General features: G+C 37.2%; 1 protein-coding gene across 1 annotated transcript in view; it reads right to left on the bottom strand.

The window, feature by feature from the left end:
* The window catches only part of Agps (alkylglycerone phosphate synthase), a 107948-nt gene that overhangs the window by 67267 nt on the left and 21910 nt on the right, over positions 1 to 18771 (bottom strand). Inside the window, exons 3-7 of the mRNA XM_013027544.1 lie at positions 12041 to 12130; positions 6612 to 6702; positions 3156 to 3276; positions 2891 to 2965; positions 400 to 416 (exon numbers count right to left, since the gene is read on the bottom strand). Coding sequence (XP_012882998.1) covers positions 400 to 416; positions 2891 to 2965; positions 3156 to 3276; positions 6612 to 6702; positions 12041 to 12130 — 394 coding nt within the window. The remainder of the gene's footprint in view (positions 1 to 399; positions 417 to 2890; positions 2966 to 3155; positions 3277 to 6611; positions 6703 to 12040; positions 12131 to 18771) is intronic.

The raw sequence follows: 18771 nt of genomic DNA, 5'->3' as shown, positions 1-18771 counted from the left end.
TGAGCTACAGCACCACTTCCGGTTTTCTGGTGGTTTATTAGAGATAGGAGTCTCACGGTCTTTCCTGCCCGGGCTGGCTTTGAACCGCGATCCTCAGACCTCAGCCTCCTGAGTAGCTAGGATTACAGGCGTGAGCCACCAGCGCCCGGCTGTTCGTTGTTTTGTTTTTTAACAAACAAAATTTTTACATAAAATAGACTAGCACATGAATTTCTATTGTATGTAGCTGGAAGGTTCTCTATCAGTGTCAGTTATATTACTACTAGGAAAGTGAAGTACATGAATAACTATCTGTCCAAACTAAAAATATTCACAGGGTATAAAGGTCACAAGTGGTAAAAAATCCTGATTAAGAATAACCCCAAGTCAGAGAAGTTACATGTTATTATAAATTCTTACTTTAAACATCAGATACTCTAATAAAGCAAGATGCAGAATTTTGATTCAGACTGAACAGATTTAAAGACAAGTATAATGACAGATTTCTTTTGCAGCTCTTAAATTACAAACTGAGATCAGATACCTCGGGACCATGAATCCATTCCAAACTGTTTTATCACTCAAAGCCCATGGCTCTAAATTATGACATTTTCTCAAAGCTTATCCTCATCATATTTAATCAACAGGAAATTTACATTAAAGTTGAATTAAGGACTCAATGAACTGATAATATATTGAGAAACTATTTCAAAGAAGTCCTTAAAATAACCCTAAGATTCTGCAAAATTTACAAATTGCATTTATTCAGAAATATAACATTCATATAGATTTTTAAAGTGTAAAACAAAATGACAAAGGAATTCTTTCACTGGAATTTGCTTCTCAAATATGTACAGGAAGCTTAAAAGGTCAAGAAAATATTAAGATGCCAAGTATTGATGGCTCATGTCTATATATTCTAGCTACTTGCTGGCTGAGAGCAGTAGCATCAAGGTTCAAGCCACTTTGATAGAAAAAAACAAAAAATTCCTCAAAACCTTCATTCAAAAACAAAATAAAACACAAAAAGTAGGGCTGAAGATGTGTAGTTCATGAACAGCTTAGCAACTACAAGGCCAAGAATCCAGTACCACCAAGAAGGAAGCCAGGGAAGGGAGGAAGAAGAGGAGAGAAGGGAGGAGATGGGAGGGAAGAGAAGGAGATAGGGTAAGTTCAAGTAAGAGGAAAAAAGGGAAGGAAGGAAGGAAGGAAGGGAGGGAGGGAGGGAGGGAGGGAGGGAGGGAGGGAATGGTAAGAATAAAAATAGTTAAAGTCATTGCAAAAACACAGTTAAGTACTGCTAAGAAACTAAATTGGAATGGAAAGGGGAAAATAAAAAAAAGGGTAAAGGTGAGAGGGAAATAACAATACCCAAATGGAAATTATTTTTTAAAATTAAAAAAACGTGTAATATTTGATAAACTTCACTTGTTTCCTTAGTCTGTTCTTAAACATTTAGATATCTTAAAGCAAAATACAAATTCCCTTTATAGTATTTATTCTCTCAACATTTTAACATTCAAACACGAAGTAAATCAATAAAGAGCACAAGTGAAAGTTTTTTCATGTGTTGAAAGAGGTCTATTTACTACTTATATTATTTAAAGTTTCCAAAGGAACTGAAAATTGATGAATCTTTGCCTTATGTTTTTTAGTAAGATGGTATCAAATCCTGGCAGAGAAGTAACCTAAAGCTACTTAAAAATTGGTACGCAAAACAATTTTTTTTCTATTGAGATACCTCTTTTCTTTCTTGCAAATAAATTGCTATGCTAACAGAAACAAAGGAATTATTTCATAACTAGAGACAGACAAGAGACTATATATCCTAAGTATCAGGAAACTAATCTCTGCTCTATATGCTCTAGGAATTTCCTGCTGTATATCTCACCTCTACTCTAACACCATATGAATACATAATTTTCCCTTCAGATAGTCCCTGCATAGGAGAAAGATATTATCTAGGACCTGACTATCCATGAATGAGCCGATGTTTTGAAAATTAAAATCCAAAGAGAAAAACAAGTTTTAAAAAATCAATAGAACTTTCAAAAGATGCAGTCTTGGACAGCAAAAAACAATGTAGTTGTCCTGACCTTAAACTATCTGCTAACAGAAACAGATAAAACAAGAACAGCCATGAAAAAGATGTGTGCCTAAACCTTATTGGGGTAAGCTCCTGCATCTTCTATTCTAAGCCAAACATAAATAATTTCTCAAAACATCCATGTCTGTGTATGTACATACAAATAATATATCGTAGCTGGGCACCAGTGGCTCACGCCTGTAATCCTAGCTACTCAGGAGGCTGAGATCTGAGGATCGCGGTTCAAAGCCAGCCTGGACAGGAAAATTTGTGAGACTCTTATCTCCAATAAACCCGCTAGAAAATCGGAAGTGGTGCTGAGGCTCAAGTGGTAGAGCGCTCACCTTGAGCTATAGGCTCAGGACAGCGCCCAAGCCCAGAGTTCAAGCCCCATGACAAAACAAAAAATAATAATAATAATAATACATGGTGGAATAACTTGTTTTACCATTTACCCACGGTTTTTACCCCATAACTTAATTCAAATTGTTGCTATTATTATTTTTGTAGTAGCCAGCTCTGTCAATTAATAATTTCTACATCAGAATATACCACTGAGAGATAATAATTTCACTAAGCTTCCAAATTAAAATGGCATGTTAGTGATTTCTAAATATAATTACTTCCATGTACAATGAAGAGTTAATCATCATCAATAACTTCAGCCCTTAAAACAGTTCAGGACAATCAGATCAAGAAATAGTTTCATGACATTTATATTTTTTTATATTTTTGACAACTCATGTTTAAAAGCAATATTTCCAATGCTAAATTTATGTAAGATTTAATAGTAAATTAATGATACAGATAGGTAAAATAACTTACTTGGCCATACAACTATATCAGGAATTCGTTGAAGCATTCCTTCCCTGAGCAAAAATATTTCATGAAGACAATGACCTGTTAGGTGATTTAAAAAGTGCAGAAATATTGTAAATTAGAGTAAAAATTTAAATTGATAAACTACTTTGTTAAATAGCAACTTCTTTGTAAACTACATAAAGATAATTTTAAAAAGAACATGCAACCTTCTCAATCTTTTCCAAAACAAAACAAAAAAAGTAAACAGTATCGATATAAAATGGCTTACCATGAGCTCTAAATACTCGGTCATCTGCCTCTTGTGAATATGAAATATTGGTTTCTTTAAGTTCATAAAGAAAATCTTCATTTACAATAGATGGAGGTGCATCACTAGGATTCAAAGATGCCTAGAAAATATTTTTTATTTTTGCTTATTTGTAAAAAGTAAATTTTGAATACCTCAGTTAAAAAGAATGACTATGAAATGTACATTTTTCTCCTTCTGCATCCAAAGTTAGACAGATTCAGAAACAAAATTTATGAAAGTAGCAAATTGCCTGGCTAATCACATTCTATAACCTAAATCAGTTTCCTCTTTACTTTTATTTGCAATCCCCACAATCAAAAATAGGGAAGCCTTAAATCTTCAGTTTAGACTAAGGAAACTGGAAAGAAGCTACTTATTTTTTAACTATATACACTTTCCTGTATTTTCCTGAACTAAATACATTTTCTTTAATGACAACTTCAAAATGATTAAAAAAAACTAAAACAATCAACAAAAAATATTAGAGCAAGTATAAAACCAATGTTACAGAACTATTTTAAAACTTAGTCATGCAGCGCTTCATAATTCATACCTGTAATCCCAGAAGAAATTCAGAGAATTAATGCCAGCCCACCAAAAAAAAATTAGCAAGACCTTTATTTTACTTAATAAGTTGGCATTGTGGTATACTGTACACCTATGGTCCCAACTATACAGAAGACTATAGGTAAGAGAATCACAATTAGGCCAGGTTTGAGCAAAAATGTAAGATTCTACCTGAAAATAACTAAAGCAAAAATGTGGTTCAGGTGACTTGCCTAGAGACCCTGGCTAGCAAGTGTAAACTGTCCATTCAAACCTCTGTACTATCAAGAAAAAAAAATAAATACATAAACTTGATACTAACTTACAAGTATATTGAATGGTAATTTTCAGCTTTAAATTTAAAACTATGTGACACTGAGCCTGCCAGTTGCTCATGTCTGTAATCCTAGCTACTCAGGAGGCGAAGGATGACAGTTCAAAGCCAGCCCAAACAGGAAAGTCCATGAGACTCTTATCTCCAATAAGCAACTCAGAAAAAGCTGGAAGTAGTACTGTTGCTCAAGAGGTAGAGCACTAGCCTTGAGCACAGAGAGGCTCAGGAACAGAGCCCACACCCTGAGTTCAAGCCCCAAAGACCAACCCCTACCCCACCCCCCAAAAAAACAAAACCACAAACAAAAACTATGTGACACATTATCTTGCCCATGTAATTGTAACCCCTCTGTACAGTATGTTCACAATAAAAAAAAAAACTATGTGACACTGGGTATGTCATTCAACTTCTGTGAGCCTTAGCTTCTCAATCTGTTAAATGATATTATCACTACCAAATGTGTAGGACTATTGTTAAGGGGAGCAGCTCAAACATGCCAATTTTTGTTAAAAAAATTGTATGCCTAGCATATTAAATCTGATATAAAAGACAAGCTATAATACAGTATTTCAGAAAAAGAATGTACAAGAATATGTGAAAAAAAATCTATGATACCAGGCACAATGGCTCAAGCCTGTAATCCTAGCCATATAGAAGGTAGAGATCAAGGGATCAAGATAAAAGGCCATACCAGGATAGGAAAAAAAAAAGTTCATGAGATTTTCTGTCTCATTCAATGGCTGGGCAGATGACTGGGACTTGTTATCCTAGCTCTGAGAAAAGCACAGTGGTTGTGCAAAATGGTACAGGCCTGTCATTTGTCATTCACAGTAATATGGGGAAGCATAAGTAGGAAGATTGCAGCATAGGCTAGCCAGGGCATGGAAGGCTTTGCTTTGAAAACAACCAATCAAAAAAGTCCTGGATCACAGAAGCAGATGGCTCAGGGTTATAATCCTAACTATTCAAGAAGCTGAGAGGAGAGGATCAAAATTTGAAGCCAGTCTGGATAGGAAAATCTGTGAGACTCTCATCACCAATCAATCATCAAAAAGTAGAAGTGAAGCTGTGGCTCAAGTGACAGGGCACTAGCTTTAAGCAAAAGAGCTTGGAACAGAACCTAGGCCCTGAGTTCCAGTCCTAATAAACAAACACAGACATATCCCACAAAAATGACCTGGAAGCATGGTTCAAGTGATAGAGGCCCTGAGTTCAATACCAATATTGCCAGAAAGAAAGAGAAAGAAAGAGAGAGAAAGTCATACATGTTATGTCTATACTCTCTTATTAAGATAATTAGGATACTATATTCATTCATATAATACTGAATGGCTCTTATAAATCAGGTACTATCCTAAGCATGGAGATACAGCAGTGAATTAAACATAAAATAAGTTTGACCTCATGAAATTTATCCTACAGTAGAAGGGAAATAACCAAAAGAACCCTAAAAAAATGTATTATTATTTTCAGTTACAAAAACTGAAAGGCAATCAAATGTAGAAAAAGGGGTATATATCTAAAACTAACAAAAATTTTGAAGATGGCAACTGTAATAATGTAAAAAAATCACAAATAGTTGAGAAAGAAAAAATTTAAGAGATGAAAAAGACAAGAAAAGTTCAAAGAATGGGTAAGAAATTAGTTCCTCAGTCTAATTTATTTACAAGAATACAACAACTGGATTTCTAAATCTAGCTGTCTAAACTAAATAAAAATCTAAATTTCTAAATAAATCTAACAGTACTAAACCGAACACCAACACTTAATAATATGTTGTAGGCAATGGTGAATATTGTATAGGACACAGCCTCAAACTTTTGATTTATATTCAGCTGAAACAATATGAAAAATACAATGTGGAACAATATGAAAAGTATAGCAAAATAACAAAAAGTATTATTAATATGTAAAGAAATGCCAGATATTTTTAAAGTTTCATTTCTGTACACTTGAAAGAGTTTGGGATTTTTTTTACTGATTTTTTTTCTGTAGTCTAGGCTGGCCTCAATATCCTGACCTCTGCTTCTTGAATGTTGAGATGATAGGCATAAGATACCATGCCCAGTTCAGTTCAGCTTTTTAATCTCACTTCTGATATTCAAAACCCCATGAACAAATTAAAATCTCTACCATTTATACAAATTTTACTTTATGTAATTCTCTATACTCTTGAAGTTCTAACATTAAATGCAACATATTTTTACGTTAATTTATTTCACATTTACTCCAGATTGTGGTCAATTATTTACAAATAAGTCTATTATCTAAAAGAACAGCCACTTAGATTTTTGTAACAAAGTGCTCTCATAATTTCTCTTCACTATTACCTTGTAAGAGGTACAGCAGGTTTTACCTCTACTTCTCAAATTAAAATTATCAAGGCTCAGATAAACATGCTCCTAGAAATCCTAACATGGCCAATATAATTACAAGACTTCACCATAATAAAAATGTGAAACTATGTATTAAAGCAACTGTAAGAAATTACAGACAACTCTAATTAATTTGAGATTTAAAAAAAAATCACAGTGAAGTTATTATTATGTGCTTACTTTAGAGGTAGTTCTATGTTCCCAATATATTCCAAGGTTAGTCTGGACCCATTCTCTAAAAGATGGTAAAACCATGCCACTAAGAGGGTACCTAAGGTACAAAGAAGATAAATTATTAGAGCAAGGTATCTTCTTGAAAATATGAGTGCAAAGTATATTCTGCTTCTTGAAATGGTCAAAAAGCTATCAACCCAACTATTTCCCACATATAACTACAAACTCAGGACAAAAACAAACAACAAGCTGCTGGGCGCCAGTGGCTCACACCTGTAATCCCAGCTACTCAAGAGGCTGAGATCTGAGGACTGTGGTTCAATGCCAGCATGTGTAGGAAAGTCTGTGAAACTCTTATCTCCAATTAAATCACAGAAAAGGCTGCAAGTGGCACTGTGTCTCAAGTGGTAGCATACTAGCCTTGAGCAAAAGAAGCTCAGAAACAAAATGCCCAGGCCAAATTCAAGCCTCAGGACCAGCCAAAAAAAAGGCAAGGCAATAAATATAGACCAAAAACAGGCAAAAAGTAGAGGAACCAGGCACACTGTATTTGGAAGAAGGAGGAAAATATTACTTAAGTTTCTACTTTTGCTTTGGTTTTTTGTTAGGATTTTAATTAGAGGGAGAGCTCCAGCTGGTGCCCAAAAGGTAACAAAAATACTGACAAACTACCATCCTTCTAGCTTGAAGAACCAAGAGAGAGAGGACTGAAAACAGCAGCTAGAAAGCACACATATGAAATAAGGACTTTTTTTTTTAATAGCCCAATGCTTTTATTTATGTATTTATTTTTATTTTTTCTTGGCCGGTTGTGGGGCCTGAACTCTGGGCCTGGGCACTGTCACTCAGCTCTTCAGTTCAAGGCTAGAGCTTTACCACTTGAGCCACAGCGCCACTTCTGGCTTTTTCTGCTTATGTGGGGCTGAGGAATTGAACCCAGGGCCTCATGCATGCAAGGCAAGCACTCTACCATGGAGCCACCTTTCCAGCTTTTAACACTGGCAGAATGTCTAAATGATTCTCAATTAGACATGTAATATGTTAATGGTGCCCAAACAACAATTCCATTGTTCATTGAAACAGAGACAGATGAACAGATTTTGGAGTTTGAAATCAGGCCTGGAGTTAAAATCAGGCTTGATTTTAATGAAACAAAACTCAGAAAACTATTATTCCTTAGAGGAATAATAGAATCAAGTATCACAACAGCCAAGATATACTCCAAAATAACAAGGCATGAACAAAGTGTGATCCATAATCAAAGAGAAGGGGCAATTAATGACTGACTCAAAGATAACTCAAGATAAAAATAGCACAGAATGATTTTAAATTAGCTATATTAATTATGAAGGGAAAAAAATGTTGCCCCCCCCATTGAGTAACAATAGTCTCAATAGAAAAACAAAAATTAGAAGGGCGCCGGTGGCTCATGCCTATAATCCTAGCTACTCAGGAGGCTGAGATCTGAGGATCACGGTTCAAAGCCAGCCCAGGCAGGAAAGTCCATGAGACTCTTATCTCCAATAAACCACTAGAAAACCAGAAGTGGCGCTGTGGCTCAAGCAGTAGAGCGCTTGCCTTGAGCTGAAGAGTGCAGGGACAGCGCCCAAGCCCAGAGTTCAAGCCCCACGACCAACAAAAGAAAGAAAGAAAGAAAAACAAAAATTATTAAATTTCATTAATTACTGTGTGACTGAGCCTCTTGTCCACTTAGTTATGCTGTTTTGTTGCCAGTTGAAGTTTGTGAAACATGTTTCTATTGAGATTTTTTTTTGGTTTGTGTTGCCAGTCCTGGGGCTTGAACTCTGGGCCTGGGCACTATCCCTTGTTGTAAGGTAAATCATCCCAGAAGCCACATTTTAAAATACAGAATATTGGAGTCTTTATTATATACTAACAGGCTGCAGGCCACCAGTGGTTACAAAAGCCTGCAATGTGCAAATACACATAACCCAGCTAGGAAACACGCTAAAGAGGAAAGAAATAACAATACCAACATGCCAATTCAGCTCCAATGGAGAGCTGAACTGGGACTCCATGATGACTGCAAACAAGCCAGGAGACAGGACACAGGACAGGATCACGGAGACAACACATAGCATGGAGTCCAGAGGCTAGGCTGGTCCTGGCCTAAATAGGTCAGCAGGGGACAGATCCTCAGAAAATTCCCTGTCCCAGGCACTAGACTGACAGATTCAGTAACCTATCTACCAAGTGCCTGCCCCTGCCTCTAGGGGTGCCCATTATCTGGGAGGCAGGGGATGGGGGAGGGGGAGAGGGTTCCTTATCCCAGCATGAAGACAAGATGTCAGACTCTACAATCCAGTATGTGGCCAGTATGGCGCCAGCCAGACCTGGCCTCCTTACTTCACCCTGACCTTCTTTTGCTCAAGGCTAGCACTACATACACACAGTGAGAATTCTGGCATTTTTGAGTAGCTTATTGGAGATAAACTACTCAGAGACTTTCTTGCCTGGTTTGGCTTCTAATTGCAATTCTCAGAGCTCTGCTTCCTGAGTAGCTAGGATTATATGTGTGAGCCACTGGCATCTGGTTCTATTGAGTTACTATAGAGCTGATATTAAACACTCTCTTTGTGATTTATGTTTTTCATTCTCATGTTTTTTGATAAAAATAAATTTTATATTTTAATTTTGCTTTTTTTGGCGGCACTGGGGCTTGAACTCAGGGACTTGTTTTTACTAGACAGATAAGATACTCTACCACTTGAGCAATACCTCCAGCTAGTTAATGTTTTTTAATTCTCCAAGTGAATTATAAAACTGATTTCTTTGGCAGTATTGGGGTTTGAACTCAGGGACTTAAAACTTCCTGGGTGTGCCTTTTAACACGATATTCAACCCTTCCTGCTTTATTTTTCAGATAAGGTCTTGTGTAAGCCTCAGACCATGACACTCTTACTTTACCTTTGTTCTCTCACAGCTAGGATTCCAGGCATAAACCACAACACCTAGTTTATTATTTAGGGTGTGTGCGTGGAGGGGGAGGGAGGGCCAGCAGACATGGTGGTCCTGAGGCTTCAACTCTGGGCATGAGCAATTCTTCTTGAGGTTTTTTTTTTTGCTCACACCAATGCTTCACTTCATTTTTTTTTGGTGGTTAGTTGATAAGTCTTTGTAGACTTTCCTTTCCAGGCTGGTTTTGAATTGAGATAGTCAGAACTTAGCCTCTTGAGCAGTTAGTATTACAGGCATGAGCCCATCAGCACCTGACTCCCAGTTTATTTTTTGAAATAGGGTCTAAATAACTTTTTGCCCTAGAATACTTCAAATAGCAATCCACCACTCCCATAATCCAAATAGCTGGGATTACAGGTATGTTCCACCTATGTAATCTCAGCCTCTTCCATTTTCATATATTGACGTGTGCCTTTAATCTTAGCATATTAATGCCTTATACATATCATATATATATCCAAGTGAATACTAGAATAAATTCACAATATTATCAAATCCAAATTTTTCCTCAGGCTGAATTTTGAATTAATTTTTTAGAGCCAGAGTTCAAATATTGCCTATTGCTACCCATTCTTTTTTCATAGTTATATTAAAATTCAATAAACAAACCAAAAACCAAAACACAGTTTGGCAGGGGTAGTGTTGCACAAAACTCATAAAACTAAGATATCCTTTCACAATTCTGCCCAGAAAACAAACATTCTTCAAATTCTTTAAGTTTTCACAGTTCTATTGAGACATGAATAGCCTTTATAATTCTTATCAACAGATTAACAAAACCATCTCAGAAATGTAAAAGCTATCATACAAATGACTGATCTCTTACTATGTTTTTCCAATTATACCTCAGAAGCTAATTTTTTAAATTCTGTTTATATTCACACAGACCTAAAATTGTAGTCCTTTATTATTTCCCATACTTCAATGTAAATTACCAATTCTACATATCAAATTACTTTCAATAAATCAATGCCATGAAGACTGGGTGTCAGGGTAACTGTAGATTCTGAAAGATTACTTTCATCAAAATCCATAATAACTCAATTCAAACAAGTTGCTTATTAAAGACAACTGTAAGATAACTGGGCAATATGGATTAAATATGGTCTCAAATAATTAGTTATTATAAAAATGTTTGTTATTTTGGAATTATGTTAACAGTCAAACATAACCAATTGTAATAGGCTCTTTATTCAGGAGGCCTTGGCTAGCAAGACCCCATCTGAGTTCCTGTGTGCAGTGAAGGTGCGTGCTGGCATGCATTCCTTTGGGGGAGAAGGGGGACGTCCCTTCCTCCAAGCTGGGCAAAGGTCCTGCACCTGGTGCCAGGCTCCAGTGGTGTTTTTCAGGATATACCATTTGTGCTCCTCCTAGTTAATTGTGTATCAAGATTCCTTTTGTGTTCTTCTAAATAGATCCTCACGTGCACCTCACTACCTCTTTTGTTGCCCTGAATGACTCTCTTCAGTCACAGATTAAAAGTTGCTAATCCTCCACATCCCCCAAGAGTTGTTTACCTTCAAGATGTTTACTTCCAAGTTGTTTTCCTTCAAGCTGTTTACCTTCCTGTCCCGGGATTGGCCTGACTACATCCTTGCCTTCTATGCCCCTATGCCCTATATAAGTACATGATGTTTCAATAAACTTTGTCTATACCTGCATGGTGTGGTCCCTTTCTGCCTACCAGATACCGAGTTCCCGGGTCTCACTGTGTAAACAGCAACAAGGAGGTATATATTTAGAAGGGTCATGACAATTTCAGAATTAAAAATAATATAGAAAAATGGGTGGGAAAGGCAGGAAGTGACAGAGTAAGATTAATTGGAATATATTATAAATACACAATATATGTAATAATTAAAAGTACCCCCCCCATAGCTAAACTAAGTTAGGAAAATAAAAAACCTACAGAAGGGTCTGGGAAGGTGGTTGCCTTGAATGCATGAGGCCCTGGGTTCAATTCCTCAGTACAACATAAGCAGAAAAAGCTGGAAGTGGTGCTGTGACTCAAGTGGTAGGGCGCTAGTCTTGAGCTGAAGAGCTGAGGGACAGCACCCAGGCTCCACAACCGACCAAAAGAAAAAAAAAAAAAAACCCTACAGAAAAAGAAAGGGAATTGCTATGTGCTGATGTCTCATGCCTATAATCCTACTTACTCAGGAGGCTGAGATAAGAGGATGTTGATTCTAAACCAGCCCAAGCAGGAATAATTATAAGACTCTTTTCTCCAAATAACCACCAAAAAGCCAGAAGTGCTAGCTTTGAGCAAAAAAAGCAAGAGACAGCCCCCAGAACCTGAGTCTAAAACTGGCACAAAAAGAAAAAAAAATAGGAATTATGACAAAAATGTTAATTTTTAAATTGGAGGAAAAATTATTACATTATCCTTTCTATTTTTATGTATGTTTAAAATATTCCTGTAGAACAAGGGAAGAGAACCAAAAAAAATGTGTTACCTTTTCCCAGCTAATTCAACCTGGCCCTTCTTATTGACGAAGAACTTAGAATCATTATATCCCCATCCATTCCATTTCATAACTTCTTGCCTAAAAAGAAAGGAAAAAAATACATAAGATCTATGCTAAACATTTCAAAACTGAACAGTATGAATAAACTTCCAAACTCATTTAAAAGACCTTATGCCTGGTAATACAGTATCACTTTAAATGAATACAAATTAAAACATGGGAACATTACTATTTTTAAATACAGAATCACTGTGATGAATTAGAATGTAGCATCGTACATGCTACATGGAGAACTACATCAATAAATATGCCTTTAAAAAAAAGACTCGAATGAGAATGGAAGAAGTGCTTAAGAGTACGAATACAGTTCATCTTGTACACTACTGAGTTTAAATTGTAGAATGTACCCTAGCATGTGCAAGTTCTTGGGTTCAGTCTCCTAAATTTCAAATATATAAACTGTAAGGTATCTTGAGAAGTTCTCAATTAAAACTAATAATTCAGGTGAACTAGGCACAAGTTGCTCAAACTTGTAATCCTAGCTACACAGGAGGCTGAAACCTGAGGATCACAGTTCGAAGTCAGCCTGGGCATAAAATCTGTGAGACTCTTATCTCCAATTAACCATCAAAAAGCCTGAAACGTGGAGATGTGGAGTAAGTGATAAAGTGATAGCTTTGTGCAAAAAAGCTAAGAAGCAGTATCCAGGCCTTGAGTTCAATCCCTAGGACCAGCAAAAAAAGAGGGAAAGAGAGGTCAAAGCTACTTAGTGAGATCCTAAATCAAAATATTATTTTTATAGGATTTTTTTAAATTTTATTTTATTGTAAAGATGCTGTACAGAGGGTTTCAGGTACATGAATAAGGTAATGAGTACATTGTCGTGCATTGTAAACATCCTTGTTTTTCTCCTACAATCCCTTCACTCCCCTGGCTCCCCCACCCAAGTTGTAAAGTTCATTTCCAACAGTGTCTTTTGAGTCTTATTGTTGCAATGGGTCATACTGTGTCCTTGTTTCAGCATTTTGTTATTCCCCTTCCCCTCCCCAAATTAGATAAATATATATAGAAGATACAGGGTACCAAAATCAAATACAGTGACAAAATATTACTTTTTAAAAATAAAAATATTAATGTTGGGTTCTTAAACTTCTACTTCCATTAAACTATCAATCTCTACCTTCACCTGTACATCATAATAGTTAATAACTAAGCAACTTTTCAATATTCCAAACAAGGTTCTATTTTTAATTTCTAAAATGTTAACATTTCATAGTTTTAAAGATTACTTCAATCAAACTCCATAATAACTCAATCATTCAATTTTGCACATTACACAAGAAATATGTAAGCCTGGTGCCTGGCAACCACACTCAAGTGGAGTGTTAGTATTTATCATGTTTCACCACAGTATCCTACTGTGATCTTTGGCTCAGCACTAAATCCATAATAAATCTTCCTACTGCTCATTTAGTCATGTGGTTTATGATGAAAATAACTTGATCAAAACTGTTCTCTAGCCAGAAGGTTATTTAATTCATTAAAATTTCAACACAAATTTGATGGCACACGCCACTACTCAGCTAAAGAACTCATCTCCTGGGGCTGGGAAGGTGGCATGCTTTGCATGCCTGAGGCCCTGGGTTCAATTCCTCAGCACCACATAAGCAAAAAGAAAAAAGCTGGAAGTGGCACTGTAGCTCAAGTGGTAGAGTGCTAGCCTTGAGCTGAAGAGCTGAGGGAAAGCACCCAGGCCCAGAGTTCAGGCCCCATTACCGGACCCCCTCCCCCCCAAAAAAAGAACTCATCTCCTTAAAAATACTAATAATATTCAAAGTAAAGAAGTATATACACTTTGTTAGCGTCAAGTATCCTTCTACTGTGTCATAACTCTCAAAAAATGACAAAATCTTATTACAATCATCATTCTTGCTCTACTTCAAAGGTTTTTCAAATAAGAGGTACATGAACATAATAAAATAGAACAGATACAAGTAATTAAATATATACTGAATTATCTATCATACAAATAACTGAGACAAAGAAACTAAGAATGTTCTCTTTAAAATTACAATTTACTATTTCATTCAGGAGACAAAGACAGGAACTTCAAGATCAACCTGGACAAAGAGAATTCAAGGCTACCCTGGGTTACATAGTGAGGCTCCCTCAAAACTCAATGATGATGATGATATAAAATTGTAGTTATCAATAACTCTCATTCCTGGCCAGGCACTAGTGGATCATGCCTATAATCCTAGCTACTCAGGAGGCTGAGATCTGAGGATTGCAGTACAAAGACAGCCTAGGCAGGAAAGTCCGTGAGATTCTTATCCCCAATTAACCATCAAAAAACCAGAAGTGGGGGCTGGGAAGGTGGCTCAGTGGTAGAGCTCTTGCCTTGCATGCCTGAGGCCCTGGGTTCGATTCCTCAGCACCACATAAGCAAAAAGAAAAAAGCCAGAAGTGGCGCTGTGGCTCAAGTGGTAGAGCGCTAGCCTTGAGCTGAAGAACTGGGGAACAGCGCCCAGGTCCTGAGTTCAAGCCCCACAACTGGACCCAAGAAAAAAAAAGCCAGAAGTGGAGCTAAGGCTCAAGTGGAAGAGTGCTCAAAGTTCAAGTCCCTGGCCCATACAAAACAAGGGGCCCCCATACCTTGCATATCAATCCAGACACTAGATTTGTAGATGAATCAGCTACAGACCACAACTCAATACTCTTCCATTGTTGTTTTTCTTGTTTTTTGTTTTGTTTTCCAACGCTGGAACTCAAGAGCCTCAAATATGGTCTAGTGGTGCTCTATCACTTGAGTCACCTGTCTAGCCTACAGCTGGTTATTTTAGAAATGGAGTCTCACAGACTTTCTGCCTGGGTTAGCTTCAAACTGCCTAGGTTAACTTCAAAGTGTAACTGGGTGAGGCACCAGTGCCTGGCTCCAATATTTTCTTCTATCTCTACCACATTCCCACTGCACCTTATGTACTCCACCACATGCTCTGAAACATTAGGTGCTGCCTTGTTACAGGCCCCAAACAACAGAGCAACCAGTCAGGAAAACCTTCAAGACTGTGAGCCAACAATAAGTTCATAATTCTATGCTCATGAACAATAGGCACTTGGAATGCATTTGTGCATAATCCAACGTCATATTGCTTAAGCAGTATATAATTAAAATATAGAGTATCCAAAATTAAATCATTTGAGATCTTCAAAAATTAAATAAAAGTAGGTAAATTTCCTAGGCTTGAACTCAGGGGCCACAAGCTGTTCCATGACTTTTTCAGTGCTCTATATAGTTGTTTTTTTTTTTTTTTTTGTCGGTCTTAGGGCTTGAACTCTCGGTCTGGCGTTGTCCCTCAGCTCTTCAACTCAAGGCGAGCGCTCTACCACTTGAGCTACAGCGCCACTTCCTGTTTATGACTTTTTCACTCACCACTGGCACTACATATGAGCCATATATCTACTTCTAGCTTTTTATTTGTAAACTGGAATTAAGTCTCTCAGATCTGTCTACCTGACCTGATTCTGAACTGTGATTGTCTGAGATCTCAGCCTCCTGAGTAGCAAGGATTATCAGCATAAGCCACTGGGGACTGAGCTATTGTAAACTTTTATTCACATTTAATCCACCAAATTACTAATATTGCTGGAAGCATAATTCTGCACACCTATAATCCCAGGAAGGTGGGAGGAAGAAGGATCAGAGTCCAATGCTAGCTGTCAAAAATGTAAGAACCTGTCTGCAAAACTAAAACAATGTGTAATAGTACTTACCTGGCAAGGCTGTGGCCCTAACTTTAGAAGCCCAGTACCAATAAAACAAAGAAAAAGAAGGAAGAAATACAACCACCTAGTCTGACTGTTCCTTATTCAAATAAAGTAACTACACAGGATAATGCCCATAGTCACACAACTAAGCTAGCTGTGAGCATCCAAGCACTTACTTCCAGGCCCATCAGAGGTAAGATCTGAAAACTGTCAAGGCACACCTCAAGAAAATAAAATAATTTTCAAGCCTGTGTTCACTATTTGTTTCTTCAAAGTACTATTATTCTGAGGTTATTCTTCTGTACTTCACCTGAAGTAAAACATTTAAAAATCAGAGAATTGTGCCAATAAGCGAGATACCCAATAACTCCAGTAAATTCTGTCATCTACAACAGAAATTCCAAAGCATTGCAAGCACTAAATAAAAGAATGACAGAAGAATCTCCATCATCCCATGAGTAACCACATCAATTAACCAGTATAACCTCTTAGGCATTTCAATTCCTGCAGATAACTACACTAAATTTGATGTCTTCAAAATTCAAGACTCACATCAAGATGAGAAGTGGGGCCAGCATGGGGAACAAACTGAAAAAGTCCTTGTATCCTCTGATTTAACTGGTGCTTACAGCCTCTGACTTGAGAATTTACTAAAGGGATTTCATGTTTAAAAAAAAAAAAAAAGCCCTTATCAGCAATTCTCCATAAATATGCTACACTTTAGAATCTGAATCCCATCTTCTGAAGCTTAACTGCACCTCTTGTGCTTTTTGCTTGGGATAAAGGAGTTTCTCGTTAAAAACAGTGCCAAGAATGACAAGAATGTTAAAAAAATATGTATTTTAAAAGAAAATGCCTAACGGGTTTTTAATATAGGTATCTGTAATTTCCACTTCCTTTTCTAGTTCTTGGTTTTTCAACTGAGATTACGTTCTCTTAATTCATACTGTGAAAAAAAAGTAATTTAATTATATCTAGTATTAATTTTTTAATAAAATTCTTTCATCTTAAAAAAAAAATTCAAGACTCCTCCAACTGACAAAAAATGTAGGCTTAGTTTTATACCATCAAAAAAAAAGTCTTACACATTTATGCATCTGACTACAGTAACAAATAGTGCAAAAACATTGTATTCACTGATATCATAAAAGAAAGTGGAGACATAAAATAACATCACATATACACAAGGTGGCAGTATTTGTCCATGATATATATATTCAGGTTTTTGCATTTCTAAGCTCATTTGTAAATCACTAAATATTTAAATTTATTCTGTTACTAAGACCATAGAGTTCCTTTCTTCAATCTTAAATAGAGTTTTCATTTTTAAGTCTGTTTACCTAAAGATTAATCATTAGTTATCATTCCCCTCCTAGTAAGAAGTTGCAAATACAAAGTATAAATGTATATATTCCACTATTTTATATCTAATCATGATATGCTTTGACTTTCAAGGAAGAAAAAGGCTGGTCCTCATTGGCACACAACTATAATTGCAGCAGTAGGAAGTCTGAGGCAAGAGAAGGGCAAGTTCAAGTCTAGACTAAGCCACACATAGAGACTCTGAGGTCCTAAAAGATTTTGGTCTACCTTCTGGGTTATCAATGAGCTAGTAACTTTTATAAAAGAGATTTTCTGATAAATTTCCAACAAACATTTAATTGAAATTACTTCAAAAATTATTTTAGATAAAACTAGAAAAAAATCAGGTGGTGTATTTTTGAAATGTAAAAACAAAACTGTACTGGATTTCTATCTATTGAATGTCAATACTGCTTCAATTTAAATCGATTCCATATAGTAAAATATGCATACTTTTTTAAAATTCTTAAATGACTTTTATTCTGATTAAAATCTTTATCTTGTATGAATACCTATTTTAAACCCAAGATAAAAAGTCCGGAGGAAGATGGGTGGAGAAGCTGGAGGCTAAACAAGCTCTTGCAAAGAAATAAGTTTTAGTGTTCCAGGCTACAGAATCACACCAAGTGTGCCATCACAATACAGAGAGTGTGGCCAGAGAGGAAAAATGCAAGAACTTTGATCAAGGAGACAGATCTGAGCACTTGCCAGTGTCTGAGGAGGTGGTGGCTGCTGCTGCTGCCATGGCCACTATATAAACAGAGAAAGCCTGGAGCAACTGTGAGCGGGTTCTACTCACCACCAGCAAGAACGGACAAGGAGCAAAAATCTTCATCCTGCTGATCACAGACCAGGGATGGCCCAGAAACCAAGAAGCTTGCATGAGTACCTTCAAGACATCCTCACCCCTTCTCATGGAGCAGTGGTGGGAAGGTAGACCCTCCCCCACAACTGGAGAACTCCATCTTTGATACTGACAAGGGCCCAGCCAAGCTGCTAGCTCCAACTCAGGCCTAGGAAGAAAACAATAGGAGCCATTCACCAGGTCACAGGATTCTGACCTGACAGGCTCAGCTCCACCCAGGGGAAAGTTCTACCCCCAGAGGAGTGACTTCACTGGGTAAACAGAGCCAGAGGCTGCCCCTCCCACTACAGCCTAGACAGCAACAAGAGAGGTAAAAGACAAAAAATTGAAACTCAGTAGACATAAACCCTGAGAATGGCTCCAGGCTGGGCACTGTGAGTGTGGGGGACACAGTGAGTGTCTCGGGAGCTAGCCCCTCAGGGAAAAGCTACTGATTGCTGAAAGGCCCAACCCTACCCAGAACCTAGCCTCACCACAACTACTCCAAATTAGAGGAAACAGCACTCTCCCTCTTTTGTGATACTCAAGGCAGATCTCCCTCCCACTGAACTAGCCTGGGAGGAGAATCACAAAGTCTTGGGTAAGGCAGAGCATTTTTCTGCCTGCTCAAACAAACTGACTGAAGAAACCAACCAAGCCACAGGAAAACCAAACAGCACAAGCAGACCAGAGACTCCATCAAGAGATGGGTTACAGACACAGGGAAGATACAAGACCCCCACCC

Source organism: Dipodomys ordii, unplaced genomic scaffold (genome assembly GCF_000151885.1).
Source record: "Dipodomys ordii isolate 6190 unplaced genomic scaffold, Dord_2.0 Scaffold5, whole genome shotgun sequence".
Taxonomy (NCBI): Eukaryota; Metazoa; Chordata; class Mammalia; order Rodentia; family Heteromyidae; genus Dipodomys; species Dipodomys ordii.
Note: the sequence above shows the minus strand (reverse complement) of the source record. Positions and strands in the feature narration are given on the sequence as shown.